Here is a 20,267-nt window from a genome sequence, read left to right as displayed (position 1 = left end):
TCACCTTTTGCACTACTACTAAATGTGTGTAGCAGGTACGTCCAAGCTGCTCTCCACCTAATGCTGCACAAACCAGAGGAAGAGAGGAGACTAGCTCTGAACGATGGCATTTTTGGGGTCCACTGTAGTATTTAAGTGCTTATATCAGAAGGAGAAAACAAGAAAACAAAGGTGATTTTTTTCCCCCTCAAAAGCAATGCATAAGCACACATAGTGTGATTCTATGTACATTACTCTAGAAGTAATGCCTCCTATTTATTCCCATGGAAACTACAACAGATACCAATAGCACAGTAACACTGTTTGATAGATAAAATTCTCAGCTATATATCACTATCTGTCAATATAACCATCACCATTACCTGTGCATTTTCAACTGTGATGAACAAGAGCCTACATTCCATGCTCATAAAAATCTATACTAGTAGATGTGAACCACTGTTCCACAGCTTCTATGACAGCATCACTGCTAAGAAAATGTTGCCCATGCAGGCCCACATTCATCAGCCCAAAGAGATGGAAGTCAGAAGGTGCTAAGTCCACATTACATGATGGGTATTAAAGGACAGTCCAGCCAAGACTCCACGATCTTCAAACTGGTATGGGACCTGGTGTTATTGAGCCTTCAGCTCAGTCAGCATTGTGATGTAGCAGTCAGAGTTTAAAGTTGGTCTGGGTTCCAGGAAATCCAGAAAGAACACCTCTTTCTTATCACAAAAGACAGCGCACATCACTTTACCCACTGAGGGCTGTGTCCTGAACTTTTTCTTCAATGGGGCACTGGCATGTCACCACTCCAAGGACTGTTGCTTTGACTCTGGCTCATAGTGGTGGCACGATATGTGGTCATCACTAATTATGCAATCCAGGAAACCATCACCCTCAGCCTCATGGTGGTTCTGTAGGTCTGACAACCTTAAAGTGGAGGTTCTTTCTGTTCTTGTGCGAGCATTTGTGTGATCCACTTGGTGCAAACTTTGATATTTCAAAGGAGTCACTATGATTCCCAATGCATTGAAATTGATAGTCAGCTCTGTATACAGTTCCCTGGTAATCTTTGAATTTGTGTGGATGAGCTGATTAAGACACTCTTCATTTTGTGGTGTGACAAATGTGGATGGCAGACAGAACATGGCTTGTCTATCATCTCACTGTTATCACTGCTGTCAGTGTCACTGACACTGTTATCACACCCACCATCTCATTGTGCTCATATCCACTGTTTGGTCAACATAAACATTCAGCAAGTGGAAATTAATGTCAAGGAGTGTGATTTTTTTTTCTGTATGAAGGAATTCAATGACACATCTTTAGTCCATACATACTCCCACATCAGGTGTCATTGTGTCAGACTGCCCCTCTGCTGCCATCTGTCAGACAGCAACAACATGAAATGGAATTTTAATGGAGAAGTCATAACACCAACATCTGCCTCTGATGTTGTGGGACAACGTAATAAAATAGAAGGCATTATTTTTGAAGCATCCTTGTGCATTAACACTGAACAGAGATAAGGGTAGTACATACATCAACAGGATATATTTATTGCAGTGTGTTATGGACTCAGGTCTGAAGATACGCTGCCTTCTTGTCTTGTCTGCTTTTGAATGCTCCAGCTAAACTTCCTGGAGCTCATGCTTAGACACAAACAGCAGAGATTGCTCCTTTCCTAAACAGTCTTCAGAGAGAGCTCAGGGGTATTTTACTAACAAATTTAAGAAACCACAGGAAATCAATATAAAAGAAGAAAATTGCATAAATGTTCTGTCTAAAAGTAAAATACAAGAGCACAGGATTGGTAGAGGAAATAAAAATTAAGTAATTCTGTGACTGCAAAAAAAAGTAATTACACTTGTTAAGATTAATTACAAGATAGTATTGTAATACAGAAGGAAAACCTCTGGCTAATGTGTTATTTCCTAGTCTCTCTCATTTTAAATTTAAAATAAGATGTCTTTTCTTCGGAGATCCATTATCCTCAATAAATTAATCTGTTCAAATAGCATATGCACAGGGATAAAAATATACCTTCAATTTTGATTGTATTGCTAATGGTTGCAATTTAGGTAGCCTTGATTTCAAACACTGTTGTTCCATTGGACTTGGACACCTTAAACTAAGGAGAAAAAATCTCAGTTCTTACACGGACTCAGTTAAGTTGTTGACTACAAATAGATAAACATATCTCTTTTTGTTGACAAATGATTATTCACAAGTGTAATTTTTCAGATATGGTACTGTGTCTCTGGTGTATCATTCCACTTTTACAGAACTATGGACTCACATTGTTGTAACTTGGACAAACAGAGTTCTGAATGGAACAGATTTTACACATGTAATGCTATAATGCAATGAAAGTACAGTAATAATAGTAGAGTGGCACAATCTTAGGCTGCAGCAAATGACAATAAGCCCAAATACAGCAGCTATAGACAAAGAAACACAGGAAGGAAGGAAAACTGCTTACCTTCAGAAGGCCTCAGGTAGGCAGGGATCTCCAACAAGCTACCCTCACCTCCACTGCCAAGCCCCAGATGAGTTCTGGGAAGGGGTGGGCCCTGGCTCCACCCCTTCTTGTCACTCACATGCATTGCATGCACCTGAGCTCTCCTGGGTTGGCCCTGCCTTCCCACCAGGTGCTCAATCACTGGTTCAAGCTGTGACAGCATTTCTGCTATAACATGTAATTCTCAAGTATGCAATAGTACTACAGGAAACATTAGCCACACTGTCACACAAATACAACAAAACTAACACAATTAAGGAAATACAGTTTCTTCAAATCTTACAAATCAACAGTTGAGTTGATATCTTGGGGGCAAACAATATAACAAAAGTAGCTTATTAGCAAAAGTATCTTGCTTCCTGCTCTAGTGATGTATATACACAACACTGAATTTGTATTTCAAAACTACACAGCTTTATCATTTTAGTAGCAGCTCTTGGATGGAAACAGAAAAAATAATACTAAAATAGGTATCACAGTAGAACATGAAACTTAAACAGATCAGAGCATCCCATGAGGGCAAGGAGTCTCACCACCTTGCTTTCAGGTTCCCTACAACAGAAGCACAGAAGTAATATGACAGAAAATGAGGATTTACCTAATCCATAGTATCACAAACACTGGGGAATCAAGATTTAAACCGGTACCTGTAATGCTATAATGTGACAGAAAGTACCACAGTAATAGCAGAGCAGCACAATCCCAGGCTGCAGCAAATGAGAACAAGCCCACATGCAGCAGCCACAGAAACAAAGAAAGAAAAACTGCTTACCTTCAGAAGATCTCACGTAAGCAGAGATCTCTAGCAAGATACTCTCACTTCCACTGCCAACCCTCAAATGAGGTCTGAGAAGAGGTGGACCCTGTCTCTACCCCTTCTTGTCACTCAAATGCATTGCATGCACCTGAGCTCCCCTGGGTTGGCCCTGCCTTCCCACCAGGTGCTCAATCACTGCTTCAAGCTGTGACTTAGCATTTCTGTTACAGTGCCTAATGACAAAGATTTTTGTCCAGTTTACTAAACCAAAGGATAATCATTTTTCCTTTGTTTATGTATAGTACCTTATGGCACTACTAGGAGACAGGCAGATTTTAAAGCCGTTTTACTATGGCTATATAAAATGCTCCTTCAGTGAAGGCTACCACAAGCAGTACGTGTTACAGTTATAACACGTATAACATAAATCTTTCAGGTGAATCTTAACAGAGCAAGATGCCTGTTGACATACATGAAGATGAAAGTATATCTGAAGGTGCTCTTTCTTCAATTGCGTATCCTCACATCCCTGCGCATTATGTTATATTTAGCTACATAAATGTAACTTTGGGGGAGCTGTTTTTCAAGTAGTTTGGGGCTTCTGGATTCTGAAAAATCAGGCTTTCAGAAACGTGGGACTCTTTCCACACATCCTGCTGGAAAGTTCATTGTTCCTAATTTAAAAACCGCAGCAGCAGCAGCTGCCTCATGGTTATGTATGACCATGCTTCTGTGTCTTTCTCCCTCTCCTCACAGTTTGTCATTTTTGGACTTGAATAGTGCAGCTTGCTCTTTCCTGACTCCTCTGCACGTTTTTTCTCTATGCTGTCTTTCCAGGATCACACTACAGATGCCAGCATCTCAGCCCTGTTTTCTTCTCAGGGCGCTGGGGGTGGCAGGCAGGAAGGGGAGGCAAGGGGAATGTTCTCCACAGACTCCAACCTATTCAGTTTTTCTTGGAGTTCCTTTGGTTTCTTCTAAGTAGAGCTATCATCAGCTTGCTAACTTACAGCACCCTAAAGGCTTGCATTGTGAGCTATAATCCTTTTTTTTTTTCTGTAGATCATGCAAAGACACATAAAGATCTGCCTGAATGAACACAAAATAGAAGGTCCATCAAACTATGGAGAGATGAAGATAATTCCTGTACAATGTTCCTTTTTTATATTCTTTTGAGGAGGGTGAAAATACATATGAACTGGTACACAAGAAGATCAGAACATATGCTCACACCTGCTCAGTAAGCGGGAAGTAGTGTCATCTAGTGGTAAACTCGAAGCTAAATGGGAACTGTAGTGCAGTATACGGTAACAAAAGTTTTCTTTTATACATTGCTGTACTGTGTAACTTAAAAGAATCTTTTTTTTTTTCTTCATGTCTCATTGATTCATCAAGAAAAAAGGGAAAAAGTAAAGCTGTGTATTTCTGATATTTCAGAAACATATAAGCTCTGTCCTACTCTGTTCAGAAGGGCACTTTCCTTTTTTTGTATCCTATCCCATCCCACACAGTGTATTCCTCTGATGGTGCAGACCTATTGTGACCATTCATAGACTTTCTGTCTGCCCTCTTCCATGCAATATAGGTTGAAAGCTACTGTGGCAGGACACTGGTAGGCTGTCATATAGAGGGGTGAATGCATGCACTGCTGAAACTTACAGAAACTGAAGTTTATTCAGCCTTCAAAAATGTAAGAACAGACAAGTCTTCTTATATGTAATAATTCTTTATGAGTTGGAACTCAGTTCTATTCAAAGCTGGTTCTGATTGTTCCTTCTTACAACATGACTGTTAGAATTCATATCCTCATGGAGTCTTAAGTACTCCTTAGTGCTGCTTGTGAGCGCAGGAAAACAAGGATTTGAGCACTCGCTTACAGCTGAAGGAAATGGTGGTGTTAAGCACGTACTTAAAGCTAAGTATGTGATTAATTTCTCTCTTCTCTCCAGATTTGGGATTCATAACATGAACAGAGTACCGTAATCTGACTGTCTGTTTTTAATTTTTTTATTTTATTTTTTGTCAAAAGACTTAAAGCTCTAATTTACAGCTAGGTCTTAAATAAAAATCACTGTAGGGTGTTAACATAAAAGCTAACTTGTACCTTGATGCAATGTTATTGGCATGATTACTTGCTATGGAATCTTAATGAGAGTTTCATCCATTACCGTTTCATCTATTAAAATAAAAGAAACTCAAATCTACCGAAACGGGCAAATGAGGGGCTAAACGTATTAGAATGAAGCAATTATAAACAGGACTTTTCCAGCTGCCCTTGCTAACAGGCAACTCTAAAATAACAGCAATGTATGTCTTAGGTTTCTGCTAAGAAAGCCAATTTCTGACCAGAAGGCTAGAGTATTCTTTTTCATCTAATAAGGCCTGAAAGTGACAGTTCTTCGTCATACTTTTCAGCTCACCAAGGCCAAAATGTCATCTTCCCTTGTAAAACAAAAAATCAAAGCCAAATGGTTAAATGCAAAGTTTTGGTTAAACAAACAGTCAGTATTTCAGTGGTTTTATCTGTAGACTGCAGAGCAACTAAACAAAGCCAAGATATTGTCCATCTCTTTGACAGACAAAGAGCCTCAGAGGTCCAGAATGACATGCCCGGGGCTGGCACGTGATTAGAGTAATTAAATTAAATAGCAGGAAACATGTTTTCCATATGCCATTGCCTGGCCACACACAAACTGTAACAGTAAATCTTTTATATTGCATTGGTTCAAGGAAACGTATAACCATCTTAAAAATGCACGATGCCCACAAAAATAAAGTTAAAGAGAATGTAGTAGCATACTCAACTGGCTCCCAGCTTTGGTCATAGGCCTGAAATGCCAAACAAGTTAATTCCTTATTTATTTATCTGTAAAGGTGCAGCTCAAAATGCCCTGAGCATGTGAACATTCAGGAAGCATTACTGGGCTTACAACTGGCGGGTAGTGCTGCTGCTCTGATTCAGAGGGAAAGAAACCAAAATTCTCCCCATAAACTTAAGAGAAACATCTTGGGTATGTTATGATGTGATATTTTAACATGTTTCTCCCAGGCTTTTGCAATAGTCAGGCCCTCCAAATATGTATCAAAAAGGAATTTTTTTGAGTTCTGTTTTCCACAGCAATATGATCTCAAATTACTTTGTTTTCATGGGCAGTTCTTCAGAAAGATAGCATGTTTATCCATGTCATAATACAGTCAGAATTGCCAGTCAGCTGCATCATCTGTCATCCCTGAATTTATTCATCTCTTTCTGATTCATCTTTCAGCGGTTGATAATGCCAAATGAATTTTTTTTTTGTTTGTTATTATTTTGCACAATAAGGACAAGGTTGCGAATCAGTTTGGAAGGAACAATTAATCAGTGATGTCTCTGATTAAACATCTAGTCCTTGAGATTTTTAGGAGATGACATACAAGAGCATTTAATATAAATAAAAAATTCTGTAAACAGTGAAATACTCTTTAAATAAACAGAATTATGAATTTAGGGAAAAATATTTCAGAGCATAAAAAAATTGTCCTTGAAATTAAATTACAGAAAAATGTATTTGGAAGCTTTGTGGTCCAATAGGTACTGGATAATTTCATAATCATTTTAGATATTTCATCTTCACTTCATCTTTTCCTTAACCCAGATTGCTCAGATAAGAAACAACAGAAACTTTAGTGTTCCCAATTTCAATTCACTGAAGTATTAAGCTTAATAACTGATAATAATACAATGTAACTGAAATAAAGTCTTCCAGATGGAAAAACAGATGTAAATTTATGTTTTAAAAGTAGGTAACAAAGATGATAATAAAGAGAGCTGATGCTCTTGTCTCAATCTTTACTTATTAAAGTATTTCTCAAGCTATTGAAAGGAAATTCAAGATATAATAGATATGGACAATAATCATAGAATTACAGAATCATAGAATGGCCTGGGTTGAAAAGGACCATTATGATCATCTAGTTTCAACCCCCCCTGCTATTTGCAGGGTTGCCAACCACTAGACTAGGCTGCCCAGAGCCACATCCATCCTGGATGGATGAATAAGGAATTGAGATTTTCGTTCTTATATTCCCTTGAATGCTTTCTTTATTAACTAATCTCCATTATTTGATCTGGAAATTCTGTGTTTAACAGCAAATCTAAAATCATTAAAGGAGATAACATTGAGAGGAATGTGAAAATTGACAACTTGTGTTTGTAGTAGCTATAACCGGGAGGTTCAAAAAAGGTCTGGATGAATTTCAACTTAAATTCTTTTGTCTGGCCTACCTATAAACCTATAAAATAGGTTAAAAAGAACATTAAAAAGCAGAGTAGTTAATCCCTCATTAGAGTCTTGTCTTCTGAGGACAAAAAGCTAGAGGAAGTTCTCTGAGTAACCCATGCAGCAAGTAAAAGCCTGGAGCCTCTGGCTGGGGTGATGCATTCATCACCAGAAGGAGATGGAGCTGCTCACTGAGGCAAGGAAGGCTTTCAACCCTAACTGCAGGAGCTGCTGTAGGACATTTTATAGCTGCTTATCCCTCTCCTTGGCCTTCCCCCACCGCTGCTTCCCACAGAAGTGCTCACATGAGGAAGACACCTTGTCATCTGTCTCCCTGCTCCATGGCTGGCCTTGGCCTCCAGCACCATCCTGTTCTGCCACAGGAGGCCGGTCCCTCCACGAGAGGACCAAGCACATTAGTGAAGCAGTGGCACTGAAGGCAACTCATGGCCCTTCAGAAGAGGATCTAGTTTTTGCCATCCCCCCTTGACTTCTGTTAGTCAGAAGGGGGCAAGTTCAGAGAGATCTGCAGAGGGTCTGAAGATGCCTGTTGAAGTGCCCTCAGGCCACAGGTGGGAGAAGGGGCTAGGAATGCCACGATGAGGGGTTGTTTGCTGGAGGAGAAACACAGGGGTAGCTTTGGGTGTACCTGTTCTTCACCTGCGAAATGCACCCTTGGAAAGCAACTCTGACTTTCAGCCTTGGTGTTTCTTCTACACTACCTGTTTTAGGAGCATACCCTATCTATGAAGGAGCTGCTTTCCCTATGATCCTCATTGGACAGAGGAGGTTTAACCTGTGGAGGAAAATTGGTAGCATTTCTTTGCTCTCATAACACCATTGTGTACTTAGACCTATGAAACTGCCTATGCAAATTCCTGTTGCATTTACAAGGTTCTGTAGGTCAAATGCAATCTACTTCAGTGAAACGCTATCCCTTTTTTTCTGACTTGCCTTAAGTGGCTGAAGCTGTGGTACAAATCCATTTCCATTTCTTAGAATCTCACCTGATTTAGTTTTTCATTTTCAATACTTTGCATCCATATTAAAGCAGAAAAAAAAAGAAATAAAAGTAATACCAGCACTACATGAATAACAACTTGCTGTGCCTGAAACATAAACCATTCTTTCTTGTGACCTTCTTAATTCTGAGTTGAAGGAATCAATCATGCAGAACAAGAGCACACAGAGACAACAGAGCTGATGCTGTAAGGTATAAACAGCTTCAGAAAATTTTCTTTTCCTGTAATGTACCTACTATGTTTTGAGTATCTGCCTGTAAGTTAATAGCCTTTTGCAATGACACAAAATGGGCAATAAAGAGAATCAAACACTGATTCCATTCTATAACTGACCAGTTGAGTTCACAGTGTTCTTTCACAAATATTGATAGAGCAATTGTTAGCATCCATGACAAGCCTTACTTTCTGCAGAGACAGCTGAAGCAGAGCTATTCAAGTGAAGGATCTCAGGGCTGAGCCTGCAGTGGTGGTACCAGTATTCAGTTCTGTCATTCATTTTCCTGTCGGAAACACCAACAGATTTGAAGTTCTCTGTACAAAGTCAGTACCTTAAGGAAAATAAAATTCGTGCAGAATGACAAAAGACCTGCACAAATGCAAATAAATGGTGAGAAGAAAAAAAGTTCTAAAAAGACTGGAAAGGAAGATGCCAAGAGAAGGACTGTTGAGCTTGGGAGCCTTTGATGCCCTAAGGCAAGCTGTCAAAGTGGATTACAACCCTGAAGAACCCTGGTCATCACCTGTGCAGTCAGGTGGCTGAGTGGCCGAGCCATGCTCTCTGATGATGTGTAGCAACTTAAACTTTTATTGTCAGTAGAGGAAAGCAAGCTTAGGAACAACTATTCTCTGACTGCCTCTATTCAGAGGCGATAGCATTTCCCAACAGCACTTCACCCCCATATCTGCTAACTGCCAACTGAAAGTATTACAGTACCCTTCTTGATGCGTGCAAAAGGAAAAGACTAAGGAAAGCATTGGAGACTGATGCTTCACTGGATGCTTTATGGAGAACTTGAACAAAGCCTTCATAATCCCATAGTTTTGCTGCACTCTCATAACTGCAACTTTCACTTTTTCTTTTTTTTCTTCTCCAGAGGAAATACAGGCAATTTGAAGAGAAATACCTCCTCAGTCTCCTGGATCCAAAGGTCACAGGCCAGACCATGAAAGGAGGCAGATTATGAACTGCTTTCTGCATTAGAGCACCTATGTCTCAAAGGCATTCAGGCTGAGCTGCTCTTCCAGGACATTAACCAACAGAGCTTTATTAAGACTTAGCCAGCAGTGTACTGAGGAGCACACTTATTCATTTGTGTATTTTAAGAGAAGGAAATGAGGAAAACCTGCATGTGTGCACTTGCCTGGCTGTCAGAGGGAGAAACATTTGGAGCTCAAACATAAAGCATTTAAAGAAGCAGCTTCCCAAGAACACATAATCCTCTTCAATGACAATACTACTAATAATAAACCCATTCTGTATGATACAGGAAATGATAAATTGCCTATTGGTATGAAAGTTACATCAACTGACTGTCAAAATGTGAAGTGATAATTACTGGGACCTAGACCTACAGCCTTTTAGTTCGTGTTACTTATATACCCCTAATTAAGTAATTTTGCCTCACATTACCCCAGCAGTCTCCTTACATGCTGCTTTTTCTGACAAAAGGGTGCAGTAAGAGAAGTAGCAAAGTGCTATATTGTAAGTATAAGAAGAAGGAAAAGTGTGAAAAATGTTGGATCAAAAAAATATAAGCACTATCAACATTATTCTATGTGGGTAACAATGAAATGAAATAATGTTGTTCTGTAATGTCACATTGTGTTCACACACTTCAGTTCTCAATTTAACTAAGTGATAAAATAAGTCTTACTGAATTCTGTAACTGAAGGTTTACAGCAGCAGAAACAAATGAAATTAACAGTCATATCCTTGGCATTCATTAAGAAAGTAGATTCAATACTTTCTGAAAAATATGATCATTTCCTTCATCCAACTGGGAAAGGCAAATCACTTGTGGAATTTCACACAGAATTGTCAAATAAAAATAAATGATTCATTCTTTCTGTAGCATTTCCTAATGAATTGCATTTTTCAAGGACCACGCTTAGAAACTTAATAAAGATAGACAGACCCTTAAGAGCAAAAAGAGAAAGCTGGCTAAATACACAAAGACTTCATGTAGATGAATGAAAAAATGTTCACAAAACAAATCCAACACCACAGCCCTCTCCTTCCAACCTCCCCAACCCTTCCCCCAGTAGCCTAAGGCCAAAATTTGACTCAAGAAATCATAATGCCAGCCTGTGTTATTTCAGGGTTGTTTGGGGCCTGTGCAGTGACAGAACTGAGGAAGGTCATTACAGTACAAGGTTGGCCTTCTCTTACTGGCTGTGAAGTTCAACGAAATGATGAAAGTAGCCCAGAGTAGGAAAAAAGGGTGAATTGAGTTAGTACAGGTAAGAAAGACTTTCTGGGGCTTCATAGTACTTATCAAGGCCCAACATGCTTAGAATGACCTAAAAGGAGTTTTAATAGTACATCCCCAACCAACTCTACTTATGGTTCAGTCTGTTCGTTAGTCTATTACTCCAAGGCAACTATGCAAAGGTAAAACAAAAGCCACAAGTGTGTCACAGCCAGATTCAAACCATCTCATTTAATCAGCTAAGGCACTGCATTGTTTGTAAATAAATATCTCATCTGCCAAAGCAGTTTTTAGTTACTAAGGTCCCCACGTAATCATCACACAGAATCACACATTGATGAATTATGATTTCAAGTTAGTAAGCTAGTGCTCTTAACTTTAAGCTGCTGCTGAAGTAACCTTTGGGGTCTTCAATATCTGTGTGTGTCCACAAGCAGCCTGCATGGGCTCTGATGTATGAGGCCAGAATAAACGCTGTGCTAGAAGAGCATGTCATCAGGGTTCAGCAAATCAGGACCAGAAAGCAGACCCATGTAGGAGATGCCCTTCCCAGATCTACTTGCACGGTTTAGTGAGGTAGCATGGACAGGAAGCCTGAAGTGCCCCCATCCAGCCTTGTCACTGGCTGTGCCTTTTGGGCTGATTGTATTTATTTGCCTTTTGTTCTAATTCTGAATCAGGATGAGTTCAAAGAAGAAAAAAGAAAATGCAAAGCACAAAGTCTACCAAATGCAAAGCACAGAGTCTATTAATTACAGTGTTAAAATGCAACAGAACAGTGGGATTTCACTAGAGCATTACAGAAGATAAAATGATCTATGACGATTTTCTTCTGATTGCCTGAATAGTAGTTCAGTATATTTCTCCACTGAGAAACCAGGTACAGAAGCACTGCTACGACCCAGATGATGGGAACTGCATAAGGAAATCAGAAACTAAACAAATAAATGAAAAGCAAACAAACATCTCTTAAGTGGATAAGTAGGACATGCTGCTAGTGGCACAGAATACAATAAGGAAATTAACTTGGCTTAGCTAATTTTGGCTGCAAATTGTGTTCATAATGGGGAGAAATAAGTAAAAATTTTTAGATTGATGTTTGGGGACTGATGTTTATAGATTGTACCTCAGAATGCCAGTGAAGACAAAAACGGGGTATAGTTCGCTTACATAACATAGAGAAGTCTTTGTGATCCTGATGACAATGAAGACAAAATGAAGGTAGTGCATGAATGAATTGCTGAAAGAAAAGATGAGTGGTGGTAGTGTCTGGAGTGCTCCTGATTTGCTGTGGCATTCAGCTTTTAATGCTATTTTTTTAACATCAGAAGATGAAAATAAGGCCAGTGTTACAGTATCTACATTCCAGTAAGCTGTGTTTTTCTTGAGTATATAAATATTCCAAAGCATTTTGCCTCATTTGGTAGGAATTACTTCTAAATTAGCATCTATGCTGACTTTACTTTTTGGACAACAGGACAGATTACATTATCTGCTGCTCAAAAAAAAAAAAAAAAAAAAAAAAAAAAGAATCATAGAATCATAGAGTGGTCTGGGTTGAAAAGGATCTCATCCAGTTTCAACCCCCTTGACGTGGGCAGGGTCACCAACCACTAGACCAGGCTGCCCATTATGGACATGAACATTTATCATAGAAAAAAATAAGACTTGTGGATTGTATTACACTATGATTGTTTTTTTTGCATTACAGGTGCTTTGATGCATGGTAAACAAATAATTCAGAAAAAAAATGTAGGTGTAGCCTCCAAACCAGGAATGCTGTAAATCGAAAATGTTTAAGGCTGCTCTTCTAATTCCAACATGAGCATTTAAACAAATGGCATCTCAAGAAAATAACCACTGAAAGCATGATTTACTTACAGGCACAAGGTTTTAAATACATAATAATCGACTGGATAAGCAGTATAATGTTATTCTGTTAATGCTACTTAAGATTTCCTAAGCTAAAACTTGATTTTTTTGTGGGTATCTGTGTATTACTGGCAAAACATTACTTTGCTGTTGTAACACTAAAAATAATTACATTTGATTTACAAAATATTTATTCTTACATGCTTACGTTGTTAAAGAATTGCATTTTATTCAAAATTCTACCAATCAAAGCAGCTAAAATCTTTTGCTACTTAAATGAACAGTGAAAGGAGTTTGACGGCAACAATTTTCTCTACTCTTTTGGTAGTAATAACGCATGTCTTTTAGCAACAGAGATAGTTATGTAATACAAACTGTTTCTCTCTGCAGATCTGAAGCAAATTTGGGGAAATGTCACCAACCAATGAAGCACTAAATGTCTTTAAGGAAGTGCGTAGGTGCGTCTTCATGGTAGGACTTCATTTTCTCCCACAATTGCTTTACACTCTGTAAAGTTTGTAGATTCCCTCCTTCCTAATATATTTACAGATGGATTCTAGTTTTGCAAAGGTCTTGAGGAATGTCAAAAAGGTCAGTATATGTTTGGGTTCAATACTTTTTGTGTTCTAGGAAGATTTTAGGCATGTCATAGTAATGATTTCAGTTCATCCACATTTAGGATAATTTTTGATAGTTTAGGAACAAAGAAACTGGGATTTACCTTTGCCTTTCTAACATGACACTGTGAAGACATGTTCAAGACAAATGCCGTGATGGGAAAATGAGCATGCATCAATACTATTTTCACATTCACTAGAACTTATAATGGCTGATGTAGGTTAAAACGAGAGACTAAAAGGAAGACTTTGTGTAATCATTGTAAGAATAGTCTAATAAAAACCTTGCTCCTGAAAGCTTTAATTGTTTCAACAATGTGTAGCAAACATATTTGGTTATACAAAGCAAAAGCACAATTGAGGTATCAACTTTACACAAAGTCAGATATCTGAAAGGGGATCTTTTAAAAAAAAAAAACTTTATTTGAGAAAGGAAGAGACTTATATCAGAAGGCAAAAAAAGGGAACATACAAACAATATATTTACAACACAAAACAAGAGATCACCGCTAAGGGTGTAAATTATAATAAATACAGTAGATTTAAAATGTAGGAGACAATTATCAATTAGAAATGTGGGATTTTTTTAAACCCGGTTTTCCTTTTCACTGGTTCCAGGTAATTTCTCTATTTCAATTTTATCCAAGTTTGAGAGATTCTGAAATTGAACTCCACTATTGTAATGGGGTTTCTCACCTGAATGGCATTATAAAAATATCTTCTATGCTTTGTGAATACATTGCTTTGGAAACGATATTGTACAAAAGTCTTCTCATTTGCAAGTTTCTCCCCAGATAAAATGTGTTTTAAAAGATGCACTATCCCTTTTGATGAGGCTGAAGTTAGGCTTCAAGGAAAATTGGAATTATACAGAATTGGAAAAACACGTCATTTCATTTCTATATGCTTCTCTTTGTGAACGCAAAGTGATTTTTTTCATCCAAGACCAATATAAAGCACACATAAAAGTTGTCTACGTTTTGTCAATTAATGCATGTTTCCTATCTAAGTTGATCTTTAAGTTGCAGGAGGCCTTTCGCTATACAGCAACTACTTAGTCGTTGGTTTGAGATCTTTTAGGAAAAAAGGATAATGTATCTTTATAGGTTGCAACATTTTATAAGAGCTTTAATAGTATTAGAGCATAATGTAAACAACATATGCTAATAACATTTCAGAACAATTTCTACATTTGGCAAAACATCTATCTCTTTTGAAACAGGATACTGCACCTTAAAATACCTTAGCTTTAGAAATATAAATATTTTTAATAGAAAAAAAACTGACAAGGATTCCAGGTCAGTTTGGGATTATCCATATTAAAGGGGATCTTAATACAATGAATCTTTAACTAGCTTAACAAAAGTAAACCTATAAAACAAGGTAAACATATCAAAAGGGAATATGAAGGAAATGTTTCACTGGAAAGCTTCCTTAACAATTTCCCTACTCGCTTTGTTATTTTCTTTGACAATAAATCAATTCATAGAGTGCCTTTAAAAACAGAGAGAACACTACCCCGTTCCCCCTGCCTTACATTCCTCAGCACATGAATCACTTGGGCTTCCTGTTTCCATAAGGCATTTCCTGCTCCCCCTCTCAGAATCACTTTTCTCCAGGAGAACAGCAGGGACCTGACAAAGTCTTGACTTAAATAAACAGTGCCTGCCATTGCATCCAGCACTGCTCCGTCTGATTTTGGAGCAACAAAAGGGACACCAGCTCTCTGAAAGCACAGGCTGCACAAATGCACTTCGCTCTGCAGCATTCACAAAACACTGTCAGACAATTTGAAGTTTCCTTTTGCCGAGTCGGCATTCTTTACACGGTCCTTATTTTAGGATTTGTCCATGAGACCTAGTGGTAAAGGTTATGCAATATTGTATGATTAGTCTTTATTTAAAACAATAAGCAAGTGATTGGATATCAGATAATAACGATAACAGTTCTGTGCTTTTCCTTCAATACCGTAATATCTGATTGGAACCTAATGCTGCATTTTCCTTCTTGCCAGTATTTGCATCTGCTTCATTTAAGGATGTCTCTGTGGGCAGCATCATCAAATAAGACAGAATGAAAAATGAATTAAGCAGTGCAAAAAAGAAAACAATGCAATTTTTAAACAGTGCCTTGCCTTGCATGTTTACATCCACCTGGTATACTTCTCTAACTTATATGTTGCACTCCAGCCTGGGACTGCTGATGTAGCAGTCAGTACCTGTCTATGGGGGAAAATTACCCTATTGTTTGTTAACAGTGTTCAAGACTACGGTATAATACATTATATACAGATAGCTGAAAGCAAGAGTCAGAGGATTCAAAATCAGAGACGAATGTTTCATCAATCAGGTCTGGAAACTAATTCCAGCAGTAGCTGATCTCAACAAGCTAGGTGATAAGAGCTGTCTTGCACTAGAACTAAGCGATGTAATATAATCCTGGCCTAATACAAATTCTATCATCTATTACGCAAAGTTTTATGTATAGCAATTGTCTGCAACGGGTATTTGCTTCATTAGTGGCCATAAGGATGAGCTCCGCTATGTTTTGAAGTGTGCATACAACACCTTTGCTTTTGTTAAATTCTTTGAATAGTAAATCAGGATTTGCTAGGTCAGTGAATCAAAACACAACTGCTGGTCAATGCCTAGAAAATGCACGTGATGTTCAGATAATAACCTTAATTACAAATCCTGGAGCTAAATCTTTGCCTATTACCTGTTGCACAAAAGCAGCTTGCTCCCCAGATTCCATTTGCTGGGTTTGAGTATCCTCATCACTGTCCGGTGGCTCCTCTTTGACCTTCACAGCCCCCACCTGCTGTCCTATTCTGTCATCCTCACCAGCACTGCTGCTCTCAGCCCTAATGCTGGCACTGCTGGCGGGAGCTCGCTCCTCCTGCATCGAGTGGTCTCCATTCAGCTCTTCTTCAGCTTCCTCCAGGTGGCTGCCAGGCTGCTTTAGCTGCTCAATGGATTTAGAGAGCATCTGGAAAGAGATGGAGGGGGAACAGTTAGTGACTCTTTTTACCCATGCAGAACATTGGGAAGTACTAGATACCAACAAGATTACAGCTTCTAATGCAAGCTCTGCATCACTAAAATGTTAATTTATGAAGAAAAAAAGAACCAAAGTTCCTAAGTAAAAGGTCACTTGTTATGCTGCATTAGAAAATACTATATATGTAATGAGTGCTATATGGTAACACTTAAGTAAAAATTGGGCAGAATAATGAAAGCGTTGTAACACATCTATTACATTCTTGCTGCTGGTAATTAAGAGCAATTAGCTTCCCATCATACTCTTCAAACAAAAATGCAGAAATTTGTTTAACTACGTTCATGTTCCTTTTTCCCAATCCAAAATAATAAAGGAACTCTAAGAAATAAGCAAATTAGTAATCTGGTTAATATTTTGCTATAAGCAAATCAGGGAACGTTCCTTGTTTATACTTTCTTACTGAAGATTTTGCAAATGGATTTTTTTGGGGGGTAATGGGAACAGAATGAGTTACTAAAAAGAATTAAGCAAAAATTCCTTTTCATTGCTGCGGACACTGCAGAATCACAACATATGTAGCCCTCACTCTGCAGGTGGTATGCTCTAAGCTGAGAAATCTTCAGTACTGCAATTAGTGCAGAGCATCTCCTTTTAATAAGGAGAATCTGGAAAATTTCTCAGATCAAACCCAGTTGCTTCTTGGGGGATGATATTGACCAGGAAGGTTCTGAAGCAAGCTACATGTATTCAGACCAGGTACACTATTCTGTAACATCTGTGGGTGATCCCTCTCCACTCCTCAGGCATGAAGAAGAAGGAAAGCCCGGCTGCTTGGCTGCCTGGCCAGCGATCAAATACAGCTAAAACATCTGTGTGACAGATAATCATATACAGCCACAAGAGTCACTAATGCTGATCCATCTGTAAAACATTCCATGTGCCAGTAACTTGACATCAGGTGCACTATTCTGGAAGGAAAGCCAAGAGAAAAGGAGCTCAGGTCCACAGAAAAGACACATATTTAACTAATTGCTGCTCCTCTTTTATGATTTTTCACTTCAATTGTCAGATGCTTTCATCTTCTTGCTGCTATATGGCACAGATCTTCAGTGCTGCTGAGCTTTCTGATGCAACACATGATGTCCTGCAGTATATAATCTATACATGGGATGCTTTAAATTCTTCTTGTGTGAAATCAGTGGGGAGATACAAGCATATGTAAAGGGGCTGTGAGACCAGCATGGTTTTTGCATGCATTTCAGCTTGCAGTGTGCCTGTTTTGGGGCCTGCTCCCTCACCACGGAAATCAGTAGATTTGCTCCAGACTGGTGACAGGAGGGGCTAAACACATTAAATCTTCTAAAATTCTGTGAGATTAAAGTGTTTATTTTCACAAGAGATTTTACAAAATGCATAAATACTGCCAGCTCTCATGCAAAATCTTATGAAGGGTATCCTTTATATAGCGACTTAATGGTGGAAATGAGAATGAAAGCAAGCCTCAGGCAAGGGGCTAGGAGGCACTAGAGCTGTCCTCTCATAAAGCAGAGCATAACGGGTGCACTGCATGTGGGCAAAATCTGAAAAGGCACTCCTGCTGCTCAGTCTGCTAAGCTACGCAAGCCTGCTTCTCCATATCACCACCACACTTTGGTGTTTGTTAGTGTGGTTCTCAAAGGCAGCTTGCTCCCATTTTTATTCCAGCAATTACATTAGTAATGTTATCAGGAGGCTGTTCAATTCTCCTAAGATAGCAGCATCTTTTTTTATACTTTTATCTCCTGGCCCTACTGTAGAAAATTACATATCCGGAGACACACAGAGATAGCAGTTTAGAGTCAATGTTTCTATCTTATCTCTCTATCTAAAGCTGGATTACACAGCAGAAAATAAACCCCGAATGAAATGCTGACCAAGTCCTTTCACAATGCAGCTGGATACTTCTTCTTACACTTAACATTTAAATCTTTCACTTTAAGTCTCCACTTACCATTGTTTTTTTTCTGAATTTATCTGCAGATACAGTGAAGGAATTTCTCCTGTTTTAAATGCACATTTTTCATTTTGAGAATGTGATTGCTTAATCTGAGTTTTAGTAAGACTACGTTTAAAAATAATAACATAGGAGTGGTTTACTTCATGAATAAATTAGTACTACAGATCAGTCTTCTTAAACCAATATACATCCCTGTTGTTGCTATTCCAACTAAAGTTACTAAAAAAAAATGGCTTCATACTAATGTAACCTATATTTTTTTCCCTTTTATTTTCAGGAAATTAAACTGTAAGGGATATGCATGAGCCAAAGTAAATAGTGGCAGCAGGAGATGAAGCATTTACACACATCAACTCCATTGTATAACTGCAAGAGTCCGACCAAAAAAAAGACATCAAAAACAATCAAACCTGCTTGGCTGTACAGGAAAATGGAAGATGAAGCACAAATAATCTGGACCCTGAAATAGACCACTTTATAGGGCCTCCAGTTGCAGCCACTGTCTTTGTGTCTCTTTTGTAATAACAAGCTCTTGTAAAATGAAATATTTAAAATAAAATGTGCTTACAAAGAGACAAAGCACAAAACTGTGCTGCAGCCACCACATACATTTCTTTTCTTAATTGATTGTTCCTTTTTGAAACACATGGCTGTTGTTTCTAGGAACTCATCTGCATGCTTATGGAAACATTTTTTCTCTTCCTTTGCCATGGCTCTCAGGTTACTCTGACCAGCTATGTAAGTTGTTAGCTGTGCTGAAATAACTTGGAAACTGCTTACTGTTTTCTCCTGTTACTCATGTAGTACACTTCTAAGGGATGTATTTAGCCTTTCATGATCATTCTTCTACATTATGGCTTAAACATTAGTTCTTAATAAAGGATGAAATGCTCTGGGCAGTTTTCAGTTACAAACGTCTTTAATCACTGCTACAGTCTTGTCCATATAATCCCCTGCTACAAGTAATACTTGAAAGAAGCAATGTGTTACTGCTCTCATCTTCTGAGGATGCAAGTCAGAAAGGTAAGCTGGAAAACCAAACCTTGATTACAGTATGATTATTGAACCTAGGTTCATTTACTCAAGTTGAACCTGATCAAAACAGTCTTTCTTATTTCATTAAGTATCAGAAGAGTGAATGATGAACCTGTGGTTACCTGGCTCTTTTCAGATTTCCTAACAAATAATTTTCCTAGTATTTTCCATCAATTAATCAATAGAAATAACCCATATTATTTTTCATTTTTCTATTAATACACATTGGCCAATTATGATAATCTTCTATAGCACTAATGAACAGTCACTCCTATACATTTTTTGTCATATAATTTTTACCTCGCAATCTTCCCCAGTGAAATATGCTTTAAACTAACAGCCGGGAATGTTAAGGCACTCCTTATTTAATCTTTAACATTGTCCATACTGTTTCTGTACTTTAATGCACACTGCAAATGGCTCTATTATTTTAATTGTTACTACTCAATACAAAGGAATACTTTATCACTGAAAAATAATTGTGAATTGTCAAAATGCAACAAACACATTATTTTAAGAACACTTGTAGGGTTCCCATTCCGACCAAATGAAATCTTGGTCCCAATGAAGATAGTACCAGTTTAGGTTCAGCAGAGGAATGATTTTATTCATCACACATAGGAAAAAAAAAAAAAAGAAACTGCCCAAAAAAGCAGCCTTTAAAGTCTGAGGGTTCTGTTTACATGCTGCTCACATTATGACTGCTGAGATTTTCTTAAACTCAGAGTTCAACTATGGGCTTTGCACTTACATTCCTTAACTCAAAATCACTTT

The 20,267-nt window shown here is 38.2% G+C and overlaps 1 protein-coding gene across 15 annotated transcripts in view; it reads right to left on the bottom strand.

Annotated features, from left to right (window-relative positions):
• Positions 1–20,267, bottom strand: part of HDAC9 (histone deacetylase 9) — a 450,242-nt gene that overhangs the window by 166,147 nt on the left and 263,828 nt on the right. For all 15 annotated transcript variants that reach the window (XM_040681503.2, XM_015281425.4, XM_040681502.1 and 12 more), the window contains one exon: positions 16,181–16,450. In XM_040681503.2, coding sequence (XP_040537437.1) covers positions 16,181–16,450 — 270 coding nt within the window. The remainder of the gene's footprint in view (positions 1–16,180; positions 16,451–20,267) is intronic.

The sequence above is a fragment of the Gallus gallus genome, chromosome 2, assembly GCF_016699485.2.
Source record: "Gallus gallus isolate bGalGal1 chromosome 2, bGalGal1.mat.broiler.GRCg7b, whole genome shotgun sequence".
Classification (NCBI taxonomy): Eukaryota; Metazoa; Chordata; class Aves; order Galliformes; family Phasianidae; genus Gallus; species Gallus gallus.
Note: the sequence above shows the minus strand (reverse complement) of the source record. Positions and strands in the feature narration are given on the sequence as shown.